Source organism: Caretta caretta, chromosome 14 (genome assembly GCF_965140235.1).
Source record: "Caretta caretta isolate rCarCar2 chromosome 14, rCarCar1.hap1, whole genome shotgun sequence".
In the NCBI taxonomy this organism is placed as follows: Eukaryota; Metazoa; Chordata; order Testudines; family Cheloniidae; genus Caretta; species Caretta caretta.
Window position 1 is genome coordinate 3,392,401 of NC_134219.1, and position 17,159 is coordinate 3,409,559.

The window sequence follows — 17,159 nt, forward strand, 5'->3', positions numbered from 1 at the left end:
GAAGGGACGTGCTCGGCGGCACCGCGACTCCAACCCACGGAAGGAACAAATCAGGCCGTGGGCCCAGTGCTTCCTGCAGGGGAACAAGACAGCGAAGGCAGGAAGCTCCGCGGGGTTTACAACCGGCCCCGGGAAAACTTCGTTGACTGGATTAATTCCATTAGGGCAAAGCAGGGGCTGTCGGAGGCTGCGGAAGGCTGCCCCTGGAAGGGTGATTTCCCCTCAGCCCCTTGCTCCAGACACTTGTGTCAGCAGGGCGGATTCAGTCTGGCCCCCTGAGCTCCAGCCACCTATTTACTGGGTGGGAGCGAGAAGCAAATCCCCCAGGCTCTAACCAATTTCCCCCTCCTCCACCCAACTGGCCTGCAAGACGTCCCCATTCCCTCTCCCACTCCCCCCCAAGACGACCTACACGTGCAATGCGCCCCCACCCCTCTGTTCCCCGTCTATCCAACCGCAGCTCCCCTCTCTGAGCTGGACAGGGACCGACGACCGCGCCGTGTAGGGAAAATCAGCTTTATTCTGCACACACAATGACCGAAAAAAAGCCAAAAGTCACCTGAAAAGAAAAAGCGACAGTTCTGCGCTGGGGGAGGGGGAACAACATCTGAGTCAACAGCTCGCTGGCTCCAGCACGAGCGCCCCCCTGTGCCCCTGCACCCCACCGTGGCTCTGGGTGCAGCTGAGCTCAGTGCTCCATACGCAGCCCGGGGGAGGCTGATCCCTGTTCTCAGCGGCACTGGGGTGATCCCGGAACGCCGCTGCTGACACCGATGTGGACTCGCTCCCCCTGGACGCCGGGGCGAATGAGAGCAGAATCTGGCCCTTTGCATGTCAGAGCCCAAAGATGGCCGAGGGACTGGCCACGCCCACATCATCCAATATATTTGTTTGCAGGATAGTTTAAAAAACCAAATGATCTCACAGTCCCTGAAGGAAGGCCCTGAGTGCGTCGCTCTCAGAGGCTGGAGAAGAGGCCAGAGAAGAGGCCAAAGGGTTGTTCAGAGGGGGGAGGGGCAGCTGCTGGATCTCTGTCTTTCCCCACTCAGTCTCCTCCTCCCCCCACACCATGGCCTGTTTCTTGCCTCTGATCTCACTCTGCGCCAGGAGATCACTTGCCCTCTCCGCAGCCAGCGGCATGGGAAGCGGATCTGTGCCGTCATCCCCACTTGGCGGATGGGGGAAACTGAGGCACAGCAGGAGTCAGGGCTGGGGTGAGAACTGTGGTGCTGCTGGCTCCCCAGCCTGCATTCTGACCCCAGCCCCACAGCTCCATGCCTATGGTGGAGGAGGGAAGGGATCCCGGGACGGCTGAAGTCAAGAGGAAGCCCTGGGAGGCCACAGCAGGTCTCAGAGCATCTGGCTGGCGGCGCAGGGCGCTCACAGGGTGGGAGGGGGACAGGACCCCAACCCCAGTTCTGCTCCACCTGCACATTCACACTGGTGGCAGCCCACTCGGGGGCTCCCCCACCCCCATGGGAGACTGTTGCCAGCTCCCCACACAGCACACACCCAGCTGCAGCAGCTGCCCCAAGAGTCACCACACATGTGCATGGGGCACTTGCTGCCATTCCATGGGTCCTGCCGCTGGCCCCACTCTGCACCTGGCTGGGGAGACCCCCACTCCGAGCCCCGGCTGGGGCAGGGGAACAGACAGCAGTTGCTGCAGAGGGGTCAGCCTTTACCGACAGTTCCCATACAGCAGGTCTGTGAGCAAACACGTCTATGCACCTTGCTCTCCAAACCCAGGATGGAGATGCCCAGGAGAAAGCACCACGTGGTCTCCCACGTCAGCTGGGGGGCTTCCCAAGAGAACGCCTCTCAGAGCCAGGCGGGGACCCAGCCAGAACCTGCACCAAGACGTGGTGGGGAAGATACCACACGGGCTTTGCAACAGGAAGGATGGACCCCAGGGCAGGGCCTGTGGAGGATGCCAGCCCTGGGACCCGCTTCTTCCATGCCGGGCTGAATGGGCATGGCTCCAGGGCAGGGAACGCCACGCAGCCCCTGGAGGGCCCCACACCCAGGGCAACAGCCGGGGAGATCTGTGTGGCTCTGTCCAAGGCAGGTCCCAGCCGAGACCTGCTCAGCTCAGCTCTCTGCAAGCGGAGGCTCCATCAGACAGAGGTGCTCGCCCGTCTCCCACGTGAAGCTACTGCCTTCGAAGCCTGCAGCCGCTCTCCGGCCGCAGCGACTTGTGGGTGGTTCTCCTGTATCCGGACACCGCGTGGCAGATTGTCCTGGGGCTTCAGGAGGGGACAGGGAGTGAATCGACGGAGCCAGCGGGTAGAGTGGGTGCTGCAGCAAAGCTAACGTGGCCCATGCAGCTGAGAGGTGATTCCCATGGGGACGAGGCGCTGCCAGGAGGGTGACCACTGCCAAGGGGGACCCCGGTGGATTTCCAGGAAGGGCCGTTCCCACATTTGGACCCAACCTCAGCAGCCCCTGGAGCATCCCAGCCCATAGGCAGCCTGTGTAGTCCAGCCTCCCCAGCAGGAGGATCAATAGCATAGCAGGGGTAAGGGCCAAGCCAGTGTTTAGCAGAGTCTCTGGGTTCCCTCTGGGGACGGCTGGGTGGGGAAGGAGCTGGATTTTCTCTCTTCTTCTGGGCTGGCTGGAGGCTCCAGGATCAGTTCCCATTGTTGGCCTTGGCTTGAATGTCCATGGGTGGGGAAGGAGACAGGTTCCCTCTTTGGAGGAAGGGGATCGCCGGTGATTTCTAGAGCTGCAGGAGCCAGGGCGTGCATCTCTACCATCTGCTCTTGCTGTACGGAGAGGGAGCCTACAGCAGAGAGATGGAGATCAGGGTGCAGCCAAGAGGCACAGCCGTATCTTAGACGTGGAATTCCCCTGGACATGGCCGAGTTGGAGTCAGCAGGGGTTTGTCCAATGGCCTCTCACTTTGTCACACGCCCGAGTCCGGGCCTTGGTTTAAATAAACAAACTGATTGTTCTGACAGTCTAGAAATGAGCCAGTTCCTGTCCGGGACAAAGTATCAGAGGGTAGCCGTGTTAGTTTGTATCCACAAAAACAACAAGGAGTCCGGTGGCACCTTAAAGATTTATCCCAAATAGATCGGTTAGTTTTTATGGTGCCACCGGACTTTCGTTGTTTTTGTCCGGGACAGGTCAGATCCCATCAGAAAGGCAGCGGTAAAAACCCCGCGATTCCGAGGCGGGGGTGGGGAATAGTGCACTCTATTTGCACCAGTCCTGACCCTCCACGCAAGGGAACTGGGAAATCTCATCCCCAGCTGTGGAAGGAGGGTTTTTATTCCCAGACCTGCCACTGAGGTCCTAGACCCTTCGAATGAAGCACGATCGATTTCCGATCCCTGCAGATTCCCAGGCCAGCTGGGAAGGCTGGAGTTAACAAAAGGATGCAAGGACGATGGGTCCTAGTAGCAATACAATCCCTTGGATTTACACGCAGGAGGCACTTCCACCAGGAGGTCTCCAAACACCTTCACAAAGGGCAGGGGTGTGTGTGTGTGTCTGTCTAATCCCTATTTAACAGGTGGGGAAACTGAGGCACAGAGCACAACAGTCCCATAGGGAGACCCCTGCTGTAAGCACTCGACCATGCTGCTGCAGTGGCCCAGCTGCACGTTATCACAGACCTGGACGCCCTTGCCATCCTTCTGGGCTGCTGCGTGCCAGCTCTGTGCCATGTAGGCATCCTCTGCGCGCAGGGTGGAGTTGGCACTGCTGATCACCTGGCTGTTGGCGGTGGCCCGGGGGAGAATGACGTCGTGGGTGCCTTCGGACTGGAAACAGAACAAGTGAGGACAGGGCTGAGAAGAGACCTGGCTGGCACTTTGGAGCGACTCAGCTACCCCCCAGCTTCCCCAAGTCTCCTGGGCTTGCCACCCAGCTCCACCCTAGCGCCCAGCCCCGTCCCTGCAGGGAGGGGCTCTCCAGGCACCAACAGGGACCATTCAAATCAGCTCTCACAGTCTAGGTAGAAAGTGCAGGGCCTGTCCACCCACCTCCCCCATCTGCAATGGGGCCAGGGATGCCCAGGTAGAGAGCCCCTGGTGCAACCTGCCCCCAGCCCAACCGCGTCAGGCTGCGCCCAGCTGCACCCTAATGTGACTGGAATCTGGAGCAGCTCACGGCAGGGTGCTGGGGACCGGCCTCTTGCTCAGCTCACTCCCTTCGCAGGCTGATGCCCACTGCTGCGCCCATCCACATCCCGCCTGGCACAGTCCCGGTGGGGAGGGGGACTGGGTTTATCTGTCTCATGAAGCAACCCCCCTGTGGCCACAGTGACACCTATAAAGCAGGGGTGGGCAAACTTTCTGGCCCGAGGGCCACATCTGGGTATGGAAATTGTATGACAGGCCATGAATGCTCATGAAATTGGAGGCTGGGATGTGAGAGGGGGTGCGGGCTCTGGGGTGGGGCCAGAAATGAAGAGTTCATGCTGCGGGAGGGGGCTCCAGGCTGGGGCAGGGGTGTGGGTGGGGGGTGAGGGCTCTGGCCGGGGGTGCGGGCTCTAGGGTGCAGGAGGGTGGGACTGAGGGGTTGGAGGGCAGGAGGGGGATCAGGGCTGGGGCAAGGAGTTAGGGTGCTGGAGGGGGTCAGGGGTGAAGGTTGTGGGTAGCGCTTACCTCAAGCAGCTCCTGGAAGCAGTGGCACGTCCCTCCTCCGGCTCCTACACAGAGGCACTGCCAGGCGGCTCTGTGCACTGTCCCATCCGCAGGTGCTGCCCCTGCAGCCCCATTGGCCCCATTTGCTAGCCAATGGGAGCTGTGGGGATGGCACTTGGGGTGGGGGCAGTGTACAGAGCCCCCTGGCTGCCCCTACGCGTAGGAGCTGGAGGGGGGGATGTGCCACGGCTTCTGGGAGCTGTGCAGAGACGCTTCCCGCTCCCGCTCCCCAGCAGGAGCTCAAGGACCGGATTAAAACGTCTGAAGGGCCAGGTGTGGCCCCCGGGCTGTAGTTTGCCCATCCCTGGGATAAAACCTCCGCATGAAAGTAAAAGAAGATCCCAGGTGGGGGGATTCTGGGGAACCCCAAAAAGCAAATGCCAATGGCCCCAGGACCATTTTATGACCATAGCATAACCGAGACCAGGCCCCACCGTGCCAGGCGGCTGCACAGACACTGGGTGGGAGACGATCCCTGCCCAGATGGCGTCACAGGCTGGACAGGCCAGACAGCGGGAGGGGAAACCGAGGCCCAGAGGGAGAAGTGACTTGCCCAAGGCAGCTCAGCAGGCTAGCGGCAGAGCTGGGGATGGAACATACACGCCCCGGCGCCCTGCCTAGAGATTGTGCTGCCTCGCTTGGCCACAGCCTTGTGTCTTGGCTGGAGAGCGGGGCCTGGGCTGGGACATTCTCCCGTCCTGCCCCCAGGGGATACCCAGGCAAGCGACCGCCGGCCGGCTGACATGGGGAGACCACGCACACTCGCGGTCTGACTTACGGGCCCTTTGTGCATCAGAGCCATCTCCGTGGGCTGGAACACGCTTGTCACCAGCTGACCGTTGTACCCGCTATAAGGCGACACCGGTTTCTTGGCTGAAAAGAGAAAAAGCACCAGGCCGCACTCAGAGGTGGATTAAGATTTACTGGGGCTCTGGGCACAAAGAGCTTTTGGGCCCCCCACACGCTGTGGGCAGAGGTGCTGGACCAGGGGGCCCAGGCCCACCCCTTTAACATGGGCATAGTCGCCTCGGGCAGGCGCGGAGCAGTGGCAGCAGGGGATCTGGTCCAGCTTCTTCCCGGGGGGCAGGGACACGGGTCGGGGGCTGTTCTTAGGCCACCCGGCCCTCCCATCCAAGGCAGGTGGTGCGTCCAGGGCTCCCCATGGCAGTTTTTACCACCGCCCAGCTCCAGCTTCTGGCCTGGCCGGGGGTGGGGGCCCAGGGAAGAGGAGGAGCAGGGGATGGGGTCACAGTTCCGGCACTAGTGCCGCACCCCCCCCTTCTACAAGGTTCTGGCACTCGTGGGGCTCCCCAATTGGCCAGGGCTCCCAGGCACAGGGCCCAGGGGCCCATGCGTTAATCCACCACTGCCACACTATTGCGTGCGGAAGGGCGTAGAGAGACCTCTCTCCGGCGGGCGGGGACCTCCTGGCTGGACACCGGCATAGATGGCTGCGGTCGGACACAAGCCCACTGAAATCAATGGGAATGGGGCCCCGAGGTCAGTAATCTTTGGATCGGACGTACGACAAGGGGCTTGACGGAGGTGGAGACGGGACGTGCTGGTTTTCACGCTGCCTTAACAAGCTGGCAACCTTCCAGTGCGGGCAGGTGGCAGAGCCCGGGAGGCGTCACACAGACCGGCGAGCCATAGAATCACACAAACCTGGGGCTGGAAGGGCCCTTGAGAAATCACCAAGTCCAGCCCCCCATGGCAGGCAAACCTAGACCATCCCAGCCCAGGGCACTGGCTGGCTTTTGGCCGCTCCACATGCTGGTAGAACCATGTCAGTTAGGGGGTTACGGTTACACCACTACAACCCCAAGTGGGGCCGCAGTTACACGGGGCTCGAGGGGCCTTATACCGGAGTATTTTAGGGTTATACGATGGGACTGCCTGCGATAGCAGGAACTGGACTCAGGGACCCCCGTCTACTCCCATGTTCCTCTCTTATTCCCCCGTGTGTACAGGAATAAGCTATACGGGTACCAGCACCTGTGTCCCGCTATGACTACGTCCCCACTAGGAGGGCTGACCGCTCTCCCTAGACTGGTGTCATTAACGGGGTACAACTTGCGGGCGCAGACCAGCCCTACAGGTCAGAAGGCGGCGGTGAAGCAAGGATCTGTTTATGGCACAGCACCGACAAGCAGGGTTTTAATGAGCTAACTCACAAGAGGTCCTCCCACCGCAGGCGAGCAGCTGGGGGCTGGAGGCAAGGTTTGTTTGGCCTCAGTCCCACCAGCAATTAAGTCACATGCAGTCTCAACCAATCAGTGCCAGTCCATGTTATTTACGCGCAAGCAATGGTTTGTTATCGTAGGGTCACTTGGGAGCTCTGGCGGGTTGGGAGGACTGTGCATGCGTGGGAAACACAAGCCTGTTACTGTAGGGTGGCTTGCGAGCCCTTTCTCGCCTGGCTTCTCGATGGAGCTGGGTCGCTGCCCAGGTTTGTTATCGCAGGGTCTCCTGGACGCTGCTGGGCTTAGCGGGGGGAGGCTGGAAGAAATGGCAGCTACACAGTCTCATCGGGGAGGAAAAGCCCATGAAGAACACCGGGCTCTTGGCAACAGGCACAGGGGAGAAAAGGGCTCCCCCAGCATCAAGTGTCCCAGGCCAGCAAACGCAGCCTGTGTGTGGTTTCCGGAACGACAACAATTGAAGCCATTCTTTCAGACCGGTCCAGGTTGGTCGTGAGCAGGTATCTGGCTGTTCCCTCACCAGATCCAAGCGCACAGGTGGTCTCTGTCCAGGTCCTGCTGGATGGACTGTGCCACAACAAACCTTCCCACCAGGGCAGGCTGCCTGGCTGACAACTCCCTCCCAGGAGCCACGCTCTGTGCTCCACAAAGGGGTGTTTGTATTGGAGCAACCGGGGGGGCCCCCCGTCAGCATCAGGGCTCCGCGGTGCTGGGCACGCACACAGGACCCTGCCCCAGAGAGCTCGCCGCCTAACACACCAAGACACTGAGTGTAAGAGGCAATAGGGGTGAGGCGGCCGGAGAGGGGCAGGGAGAGACAGGCAGCTGCCACGGGCACAGCCTGGAGCTGCGGATTCACACAGTGGGTTTCATTAGAGGACATAAACAAACAAGTTCGATCTCACCCCTCCCCACCGGGCACAGGCCCTGCCACCCTCTGTTGGGGTGACATCAGACGGGTGGGTATAATGCCACATGTAAACCTCCCCGTGCACAGGGGTGGTGGCCTCCAGGTCCCTGCCGAAGCCACGGCTCACAGCGTGCTCTGTCATCATCATCAGCCCTATCACCACCTCCCTTGCCCTGTCCCAAATATTTGGCTGAATGGAGGTGGCGGGGAGTCCTTAGATGGAAGCTCCCCTGAGTCACAAAGGGCTCAATTTTGCCCAGCACCGAGCTCCCCCGAGAGGTGCTATGCAGCCAGCTCCCACGGAAGTCAAGCTCGGGGGAGGCAGCTCAGCACCATGCAGGGCTGGGCTCAGGGAACAGCTCACAGGGAGGTCCCCAGACCCTCCGAAAGACTCAGAGGCTGGGCTCCCATAGGACGGTGCTGTCGGGCAGCTCAAGGAATGCACATCTGTGTGTATGAGCACGTGTGCCCATGAAGGATGGACCCCCAAGTCAGCTAGAATTTGCCGCGACAGGGGTACCAGCACCCCAGCGCAAGCCCCATCTGCAGAGAGACGTACGATCACCCAGAGCCACAGCTGCCTCTCTGCCCACTGTGCCTGTGGCCCCCTTGGCCAGGGGCTCTCCTGCCTACCTGAGGATGGTTCATCCATTGAGAAGGCCTTGTTCTCCACAAACATGCTCTGGGACTTCTGCTCCTTCAAGATGGTCTCGTAGCCCACGCCCCTGGTCGGGTACATGTTGTCCTCGTAGGCCTGCTCTGGGCCCAGCCGCGTCACGTGGGAGACCTCAGGGATGATGTAGAAGAAGACAAAGACGCAGGCGTTGGCCACCAGAGCGATGGCCAGCGTGGGGTCGTCCCAGGCCTGGCCCCCCCTCTGCTGGTTCCCGTAGAGGTACATGATGATCCAGACCACCCAGATGGTCATAGACAGGAAGGTGGTGAGGAGGATGAAGACAATGTGCTTCCTCCAGTGCTTGTAGCGGCCGCAGAGGGCGGGCCAGGCGGTGGCAAAGGCGGCCAGCAGGAGGAACATGACAAAGATGAGCGCCATGACAAAGTCCTCGTTGGCCACGGCGCAGGGGTCCTGGGAGGGGCCACTGCTCCTCACCAGGGTGATGAGCAACCACTCGGCGTTGATGATCACCTCCACCAGGGCCAACAGCAGGGCCACGCCGAAGGTCACCCAGCCCTGCAGCCCATGGTTCCTCCTGGCCAGGAAGTTGAGGGTGAGGGCATGGGCCACCAGACAGGAGAAGCAGATCCCGAAGAGGACCCCGAAAAGGAAGCGCCGCGAGGCGCAGGTGGAGAAGTCCTGCTTGACGATGAAGTCGAAGGTCAGGCAGAAGAGGCCAAAAGTGCCCAGGAGGAAGAACGCCTGAGTCCCCACCAGGCTCTTCTTCCTGGGGTCCTGCACAAAGGGCAGGCTGGCCACCAGAATGATGGTGAGCACGAAGCTGCTCACTGCCCCAAAGCTGGCCACCGCCTCCAGCACGATGCCCCAAGCCGCCGACAGGTCGCAGAGGTTATAGTACAGCGAGGGCAGGTCCGTGCCGCACCCAGACGGACGGGCCTCCTGAGCTTGGCACGCGGGGAGAAGGCTCAGCGGGAGCCACACAGACATCAGCAGCAACCAGGGCGTGGCCATCCTGGGCTGTCACGAAGGCACCGGGCGGGGTTCCCAAGGAGCCTGTAAAAATTGGACAGCTGGAGAAACAAGGTTGGTAACCTGAGAAAACAATTCCTCGGCCCTAGAGATCGGGACCCCCCGGGGTGTGGGCCTGGGAGCCGGGCTGGAATCTCACCAGCTCACAGCTCGCTGCTGCTGACGCCTGCCCCAGGCTGCTGGGGGTTTCCCAGGCTCTCGGGGGATCGTCTCCCTCTACCTGCCAGCAGCACCTGGCTCTTCCAGGCACTGAGCCCCGGCCTCCCTCACCTGCACGTAGCTCTAGCGTGTCCTGCAGGCCCAGGCCAAGAACCACCCGACTGCACCTTCGCTTCAAACTGCCTCAGCCCTTCCTGCCCAAATAGTTCGCTCTTCTCTGCCACTCGCTCTGTTTTTGGCAGACCCTGTAGCCCCGGGATTCACTCACTCCCCCACCTCGATCCCCGCCTCCCCCGCCTCACATTCCCCGCTCCACCCCACCCTGTCCCTGCAATGTCAGGGCAGCACTCTTCAGAATCAAGAGCCGTGACTTTAATACAATTGGCTACTTTGCCGCCCTGCCCCTCCCGTCCCACTGGAAGTTACAGCCAGCTGGAATGCTACGGTGGCCGGTTTGCACCACCGAGTTAAGGCTCCCTGGGTTTGCACCTCACCTCTCCTGGATGTGACTTGGCAACTGTGTCACCTCTCCAAAGCTAAGGAGGGCTGGCCCAGGCCGGTGCTCGGCTAGGAGACGCACCGTGCCCTAGGGGGAGAGTCAGTGGAGAACCCGGGTACGAGGAGCGCTGAAGTGCAGTTGTTTGGGTGAGATCGCTTGTGGTCACTGAAGATCACACAGCCTGGATGTCCTGGCCAAATCCCAGTCTAGGGGATTGCATCCTTCCTAAATCCCCCCCGAACCAACGGGACATGGCTTCGTGTCCTAAACAGCCCCAAGGGCTGCAGTGCATTGTTCAATGGCTGCTCTGGCTCCTCCCCAGAGGTGGCTGGGAATGATGGATTCATTCTCGTCTGTACAGACTCGAGAGGCCGCAATGCCAGCTTTCCCTGGAGACATGCGTTATCATACGGAGGAAGGGATGTTGCTTTATCCTCTCCCAGAGGAGGAAAGCGAAGCCTGCAGGGGCTGGATGACTCCAAGACCCCAAAGAGAGACAGTGGCAAATCCAGGACCAGAGTGCTCGGGAGATCCTGGTTCCCAGGCTTGTGCTCCGACTGGTTTGCCATCAGGACACACGGGGAAGTACTGGGGAAACGGACTGATCCGTCCCTTCCCCAGGCTTCAGCTACGGAGCCTTTCCTATTAGGGAGGAATAGGAGCCGCACTTAACCCTTTACACCACGGGACAGAAAGATCCCTTCACTTTCACTTGTTTCCTAGCAGGCCAAACCCAGGCCTGGGGTAAGTCATGGGCCTTGCCCCAGCTTATGTCAATGTTTGCCCCACGTACGGCAGCCTGGCGTAGAATTTCCTACAGCTCAGATACTATCCCGCACTAGGAGCTGGTTTGGCTCAGTCTAGGCTGGTGCCATTTTTCTCCAGACCTTTACAAGCAGCATGTCGTGTCGTGGGGGCGGGGGCAGGGAGCAAGGACAGAGCCTTGTGGAAGAAGGATCTGGCCTAGAGAAAAGGCACATGGTTACTACTGGGTTCCACGTGGGCTGATTTCAGCCCCAGGTCTGGGCAGAAAGGCCCCTATTCCTGCTTCCACCCTGCATGCAGCCCACAGGGAGATTTTCTTACCCATCCCGAGCCCCTTCCTCCACTAGCTGGTTCTTCATTCCACCCATCCCCGTTCCTCTCTCCCCTGCTCGGCATGAAGGACACGAAGTCAGAGCAGGTCACAAAGCACAAACCAGCCACGAGCAAACGTCTCTGAGGTTTCACAGCAGAATAGAGCCACAGATCGTGTGTGGTGAAACACGCCTAATCCAGGCTCTGCGGACAGCCCCCACTGTCCCCCAGCCTCTCCAGTTCCAGGCCCCTCGCTCTCACACAGGAGCCAGGCAGCATTTCTGTCTCCCACCACCTCCCCAGGGGGCTGGCTGTGGCCCCGGCATCCATCCTGGATTGCTGGGGTCTGGCCGTGGGGGTGGGGTGCATGTGTATACAACAGAGGAAAGATGGGGAGAAGAGAACCGTGTCCCCTCCTCTCTCCATTAGATGCCTACTGGGACAGAGGCAAGGCCTCCCTTGCCGCAGCACTTCCCTTCTCAAGGCGTGTCTGTGTCACCCCGCTCCTGATACAGCTGGGGAAACTGAGGATAAGCCACTCACTCAAGTCACACAACAAGTCTGTGGGAATAGAAGCCAGGAGTCCTGACTTCCATCCCCCCTCCCTCGCTGCTCTAACTGACTAGCCCCCACTCCCCTCCCAGAGCCAGGGCAAGAACCCAGGAGTCCTGGCTTCCAGCTCCCTCTGATCTAACCACAAAACACAATTATCCCTCTCTGAGCCAGGAATAGCGCTCAGGAGCCCTGAGCCCCAACCCCCAGCTCTAACCCACTAGCCCCTACTCTCCTCCCAGAGGCTGGGATAGAACCCAGAAATCCTGGCTCGCAGCCCCCCCTCGACCCACTAGCCCCCACTCTCCTCCCAGAGCGGGGGATGGAACCCAGGAGTTCTGGCTCCCAGCCCCCCCCCCACTAGCCCCCACTGTCCTCCCAGAGCCTTCCCCTTGTGCCCCAGAGGATGGCCCCAGGCCCCCCGCTTTCCCAGGCCCCCACACCGAGGCAAGGCACTGTCCCAAGCACGCCCAGGCGGCCCCCGCCCGTCCGGGGCCGCGGGACTGGGGGCAGGGGGCTGCTCGCTTCCAGCGGGGGAACTTGCCCCATTGTTCGTAGCCGCCCCGCCAGCGCCCGGCAGCCGCGACCCGCTCGCCCCGGAGAACTCACGCCCGGGGATCCGGATCCGGGCTCTCCCCGCTTCCCCCCGGCGGGGGGGGGGGGTGTTTCCACGAGCCTCCGCTCCTGGGTCCTCCGCACCCCACGGCGAGGGGCGCTTGGGGCCGCGGCTGCCTCGGCTCCGGCTGGGGCGGGCTGGCTGCTAAGCCCCGGAGCCTGCCAACTTCTGCCGCCCAGCGGCGCCGGGGGGCGGCCGGGCTCCTACCTGGGCGGCGATCACGGCGTGCGCGGAGCCGGGATTGGCGGCCCGGCCCTTCGGGGGAAGCGGCCCCGCGCGGCGCGCACAGCCCGGGCCCCCCTCGCCAGCCGGCGGGGCCGGGGGCTGCTCGGAGCGCGCCCGCTCCGCTTCCCCAGCCCCCGAGCCCAGCCGCTCCTGCCCGCCCGCCCTTGGCCCAAACTTCCCGGCTGCAGCGCAAGCCCCGGGGCCAGGGGCTTCTCCTACCCTGAGCGCGGGTCCGGGGGCTGCCGGCGCCCCTGCCGCGCTGTGGGTGCTTCGGGATCTGCCCCCACTGCGCGCCTCCCGCTCCGGCCCTCGCCCACCTCCCTCCAGCGCCCACCTCCCCGGCTTCCCCCGGTGTTGGCCACGTCACAGCTGATCAGCCCGGCCTGGGGCGGCCTCGCCCCCCACCCCGAGGGGTTTAACGTCTCTGGCGGGGGAACGCCGCGCCCCAGCGGATCCAAAGTTTCGGGGCATGTTCTGGACATACAGCAGGGGAATCCGGGGGGAGGGTCGGAAACCCGCAAGAGGGCAAATGGGGAACACAGGGGGAGCCCCCCCACGCATATGTCTAGCACCCCCACAGCTAGCTCCTTCCCTCTGAACAAACCCCCCTGCTCTTCCGCCCAGCGTTGACACCTTGAAGGAGAGAACAGGGCATGGGAACCGGCAGACTGCCCCAGCACCGGGTGACAATAGGGGACCCTGGCAGGAGGGATGGGGGAAGCCGTTGGTGTGTGTGTGGGGGGGACAATCGGGGGCCCTGCTATGGGAGGAGGGGGAATGGGGGCACACACACAATCCCTGGCACCAGAGAGATAGGAGGGGTTGCAGGGAGTCCCTGAAATAGAAGGGTAGGGGAGAGACATACACAGTGGGGGAATGGAGGGAGCTGTGGGTGCTGAGCTCCCCCTGACAGAGCCCAGCTGTATCGCGCTGGGCACATCCCTGCCAGCCTGGGTCCTGGTGAACCTCTCGTCTTAGCTATTGCCCTTTGCTCGCCCCCCCGGTCTACGGAGCCACCATGCAGTATCTGGTATGCCAGGGAGTGCACGATTCCTACAGGAGGTGGGGGAAGGGATGTGCTGGGGGGTCCCGGGAATGGGGTGTGTTGGGGGGGCAGTAGGTACTAAGCAGGACATGTGCTTGGCTAACATGGCGACAAAGCCCCCATAGGCCTGGTGTAACGAGCGTGACAATACAAGGAGCTAATGAGGAAGTGGGGGTAATAGAGAGGAAACAATGTCCAATCCCCCATTAGCTCAGACGTCACCCACATACTCACGTGGTGATGCACAGGAGTAGGTCTGTCCCATGCTGGGCTGCCAGGAGGGCACAGGAGGCCAGGTAACAAGTGCAGCTCCCTGTAATGGCCTGGGTGATCTGAGTGTGGACACAGGTTCGGTGGGTCCGTGGCAGGAGGAAGCGTTCACCACATCATTTGTTTGAATGCAAATAGTGAGGGGCTGAGGGGCTCAGGGATTGGGAACAGACTGAAAGGCCTTTCACATCAGGCTAAGGGCACTCACGCCTATCGGTTGTTCCCAACTGGTGACTGTTGGGTGCAATGAGCTGTTGGGGTCTCCGCCCAGTTTCATATCACAGATAAACTACAGCCCAGCTGGTACTGATTGGGGAGCACAGGAGCTAAGGGGTGAATGGAGGCTGCACTTCACAGAGTGAACACTGGCAGGGGGCAGCGCGTGGTGAAAGCTCGGCCTGTGGCTGCCCAGGGCTCAGGGACATCAGACTCCCGAGAATCAGGCACCTTCCCCCTGCACCAAATTATTCAAGTCGAAAAGCAGGATAATTGAAAAAGTCCATTTGTTGGCGTAACGTGTTTGTAAAGTACGGGCCACGTCCTCGCTCACAGGGAGCCACTTGGAGGACAAAAGCCTACTACTGCTACGTTTTAATGGAGTTACCCCGATGGCTCAGGTGGTAGTAGGAACCTGTGCTTCCTGGTGGAAAGTCCCAGGGTCAAACCCTGCTGATGATCCCAGATGGGGAGTGTAGCAAGGCTGCTATGTGAACGGGAACATCCCCAGCTCTCAGATGCTTGGGAGGGGCTGGAGACTGGTAGCTAAGATGTGCATTGAGCAGCAGAAGCTGACACCCTAGCCAGCTGTGCATGCAGCCTCCACTTACCGGGCTGTGAGTGAAAAGGCCCAAGAGACCCCAGGCAGAGCCCTTTGCCACTGTCACAAGAGGCTGGGGGGCTCCTAGGAGCTGGGAAATGCTCATATGGAAAATGTCACCTGACTGTGGAGAGCCTTTGGCAGGGTGCAGGTACAATTAGAAAAGCCGGCCTTGGCAGCTGGTAGCAATCTGCAGCGAGAGGCCAATCCAGGAAGAGCCTCTGGAGTGGGAAGAAAAGCCCGTTGTTGAAGAAAAGAGGGAGGTTTTCGAAGCCAGTATTGTTCTGCCCTGCGGTTAGCTGGGTCAGCGGTGCACGCTCAACCCCAGGGGAAGGGAGCTGGAAGCCGGAAGCCAGATCCACGCGAGGAACGGACCCGCGGCAGCAGAACCCAAACAACCCGAGCGCTCCCAGGCCCAGACGGATGAGCCCCTGCGGAACAGGTGGAAGGTGGGGCGGGCTGGGCCGGGGAAATCCAGGGAGTCAAGGCTCAGCCATGGTAGGCTGCACGGTCAGATGCCCACTGCTGCACGGGATGTGGTAAACCATCACTGCTGCTATTTCGGGAGAGTGAGGCATGAGGGTGAAGGATTCAGCTGAAATTTCAACCCTACTATGGCAGTTTCTGCTTTCCCCCAGGGTTAGAAAATGGCAACGCGCACACCCACCCACCCTCCCTCGTAATCCCTTTAAATTGAGACCATTTGGCCAAGCAGAAAGTTGTGCTCAGTTCTCCTTGAAATCCCTTAATCTTCAACGCTGTATTAGATTTCAAAATACGACTCGCTCTCCCGTGGTGCGCTTTGGTTTGGTTTGGTTTTAAACAAGGTTTTGCTTTTAAACAGGGCTTGAAATGCCTTTGCCTCCCACAGCTGCCAGGACTCTGGTTACAGACTGGCTAAAGCAGGCGAGAAAGCAGAAACTGGAATCCAACTATGCCCCCATGAAAGCCATCTAGGAATTCACATGCGTCCACAGGTACGGCAGAGTAGGACGAGTGGTGAGAGCCAGGGGAGAACTGGGCTCGATTCCCAGCGGCGCTAGATGTCCTACAGGATCTTGGGGAAGGCCCCTCTTGGCCTCAGTTTCCACATCTATAAATGGGGGGATACTCCCCTACTTCACTGGGGCAGGGGGACTGGGAGGATCAGTCCATTCATGAACGCAGGGTACTCAGACACTAGAGGATGGGAGCAGGGCATGGAGATGCCAATCAATAAATAAGGTGAATCAAGCCGTTATGCCAGCGGCCGTGAGAATCAGCAGAGATGGGTATAGCCAACAGCCCTGCCCATCCCGAGCTCGGCCACTCATGGTGTCAGGGGCTTTGCTGTTGGTGCAGGGCAGGCCCAGACCAGACCAGGGTGCGGAGGGGGTGGAGAATCCAGGAGCGTGTCCCCCACAATAGCTGGAGCCCCCAGGACCTGCACTTGTCACTGCCCAGCACAGGGCGGGGCTGGATTTGGGGAACGGCAGAACCTGCCCCTGAACAGGGACCCCTGAGTCATGGGGGGAGGCTGCTGCCCTCAGCTGGTGGGGCAGTCCCCATGGGGCTGCTTGTGTGTGGATCGGGGGGCTGGGGGAAAGGGAAGACTGAGAGCGTTTGTGGGGAGAGCGAGGGAATCCATCCATCCCACCAAATAACCTTGCTGGGGCCCCGCATGTCCAGCCCTGGCCTAGGGAGCCAGCCCAGGGGTGGCAGGCGGCTGGGTAGCCGTATCTCCTCCCCCAAACTGAACTCCCTCCTCCCTGCCCCGGCAGCTTGGTGCGGCCCCATGCTGCCCTTGGCGCTGAGTGAGGCTTTTGCCCAGTCTGGCGGCTGCCGCCTCCGCAGAAGGGTTTTGTCCTTGGCTGACAACAACAAACCGTGCAAGCTGGCCCAGCTCCCCTCTCCTGCCGGCCATAAGTGCTGACCCATCAGTCCGGCCCCGGCTAGTGCCACACGCGGCTTCCTGAAGGCTGTTTCCTTCCGCAGCCCAGAGCCTGGGTTTATTTTGCCAGAGGCTGACTCAGCCCTGCACCTGACCCTTGGCCCGCTGGCACCAGCTCCCCCCGGCCTGTAAATTCTGGCCAGGGCTGTGTGTGGCAGCACTCTGCCTCCTCTCGCCGATGAGAGCGGACAGAGGGCTGTCGAGAGGGGCTGAGCGCCGAGCCAGGCTGTGCACCGAGAGATCAACCTGCGGCCAAAGTCTAACAGCCCCTACCCACTGGACAAAGGTCGAGCCGTACATGGTGCCGCTGCTCAGAGACCACACCTAGGCTCCTCCGTGCCTTCCTCCTGCTGCTATCGCAGGGGAGGCTTCACACCGCATCTCTGGAAATTCACAACCTTCCTAACATGCAGGCCGCCATTTGTATAGGTCCTACAGAAACTGTCACCGGATTCCTCCTGCTGAGCCCAGGCATCTGCTGGTCGGTGCTGACATCGCCAGCCATGATAATACACAAAGAGATGCAAATAAATCGGAGCT

The 17,159-nt window shown here is 60.9% G+C and overlaps 1 protein-coding gene across 7 annotated transcripts; it reads right to left on the minus strand.

Annotated features, from left to right (window-relative positions):
• Window positions 1-502: 502 nt before the first annotated feature.
• Window positions 503-16,644, minus strand: GPRC5C (G protein-coupled receptor class C group 5 member C). Of its 7 annotated transcripts, none has more exons than XM_048817733.2 (5): window positions 16,555-16,644; window positions 8,397-9,453; window positions 5,431-5,525; window positions 3,621-3,767; window positions 503-2,782 (listed from the first exon to the last, which is right to left on the minus strand). In XM_048817733.2, the coding sequence occupies exons 2-5, from the start codon at window positions 9,409-9,411 to the stop codon at window positions 2,750-2,752; spliced, it is 1,290 nt and encodes a 429-aa protein (XP_048673690.1). In that variant the 5' UTR covers window positions 9,412-9,453; window positions 16,555-16,644; the 3' UTR covers window positions 503-2,749. The 7 variants fall into 7 exon arrangements, with proteins under 7 accessions (XP_048673690.1, XP_048673687.1, XP_048673689.1 ...); XM_048817730.2 differs by lacking the exon at window positions 16,555-16,644 and adding an exon at window positions 12,777-12,882; XM_048817732.2 differs by lacking the exon at window positions 16,555-16,644 and adding an exon at window positions 12,540-12,630.
• Between the last annotated feature and the right edge of the window lie 515 nt (window positions 16,645-17,159).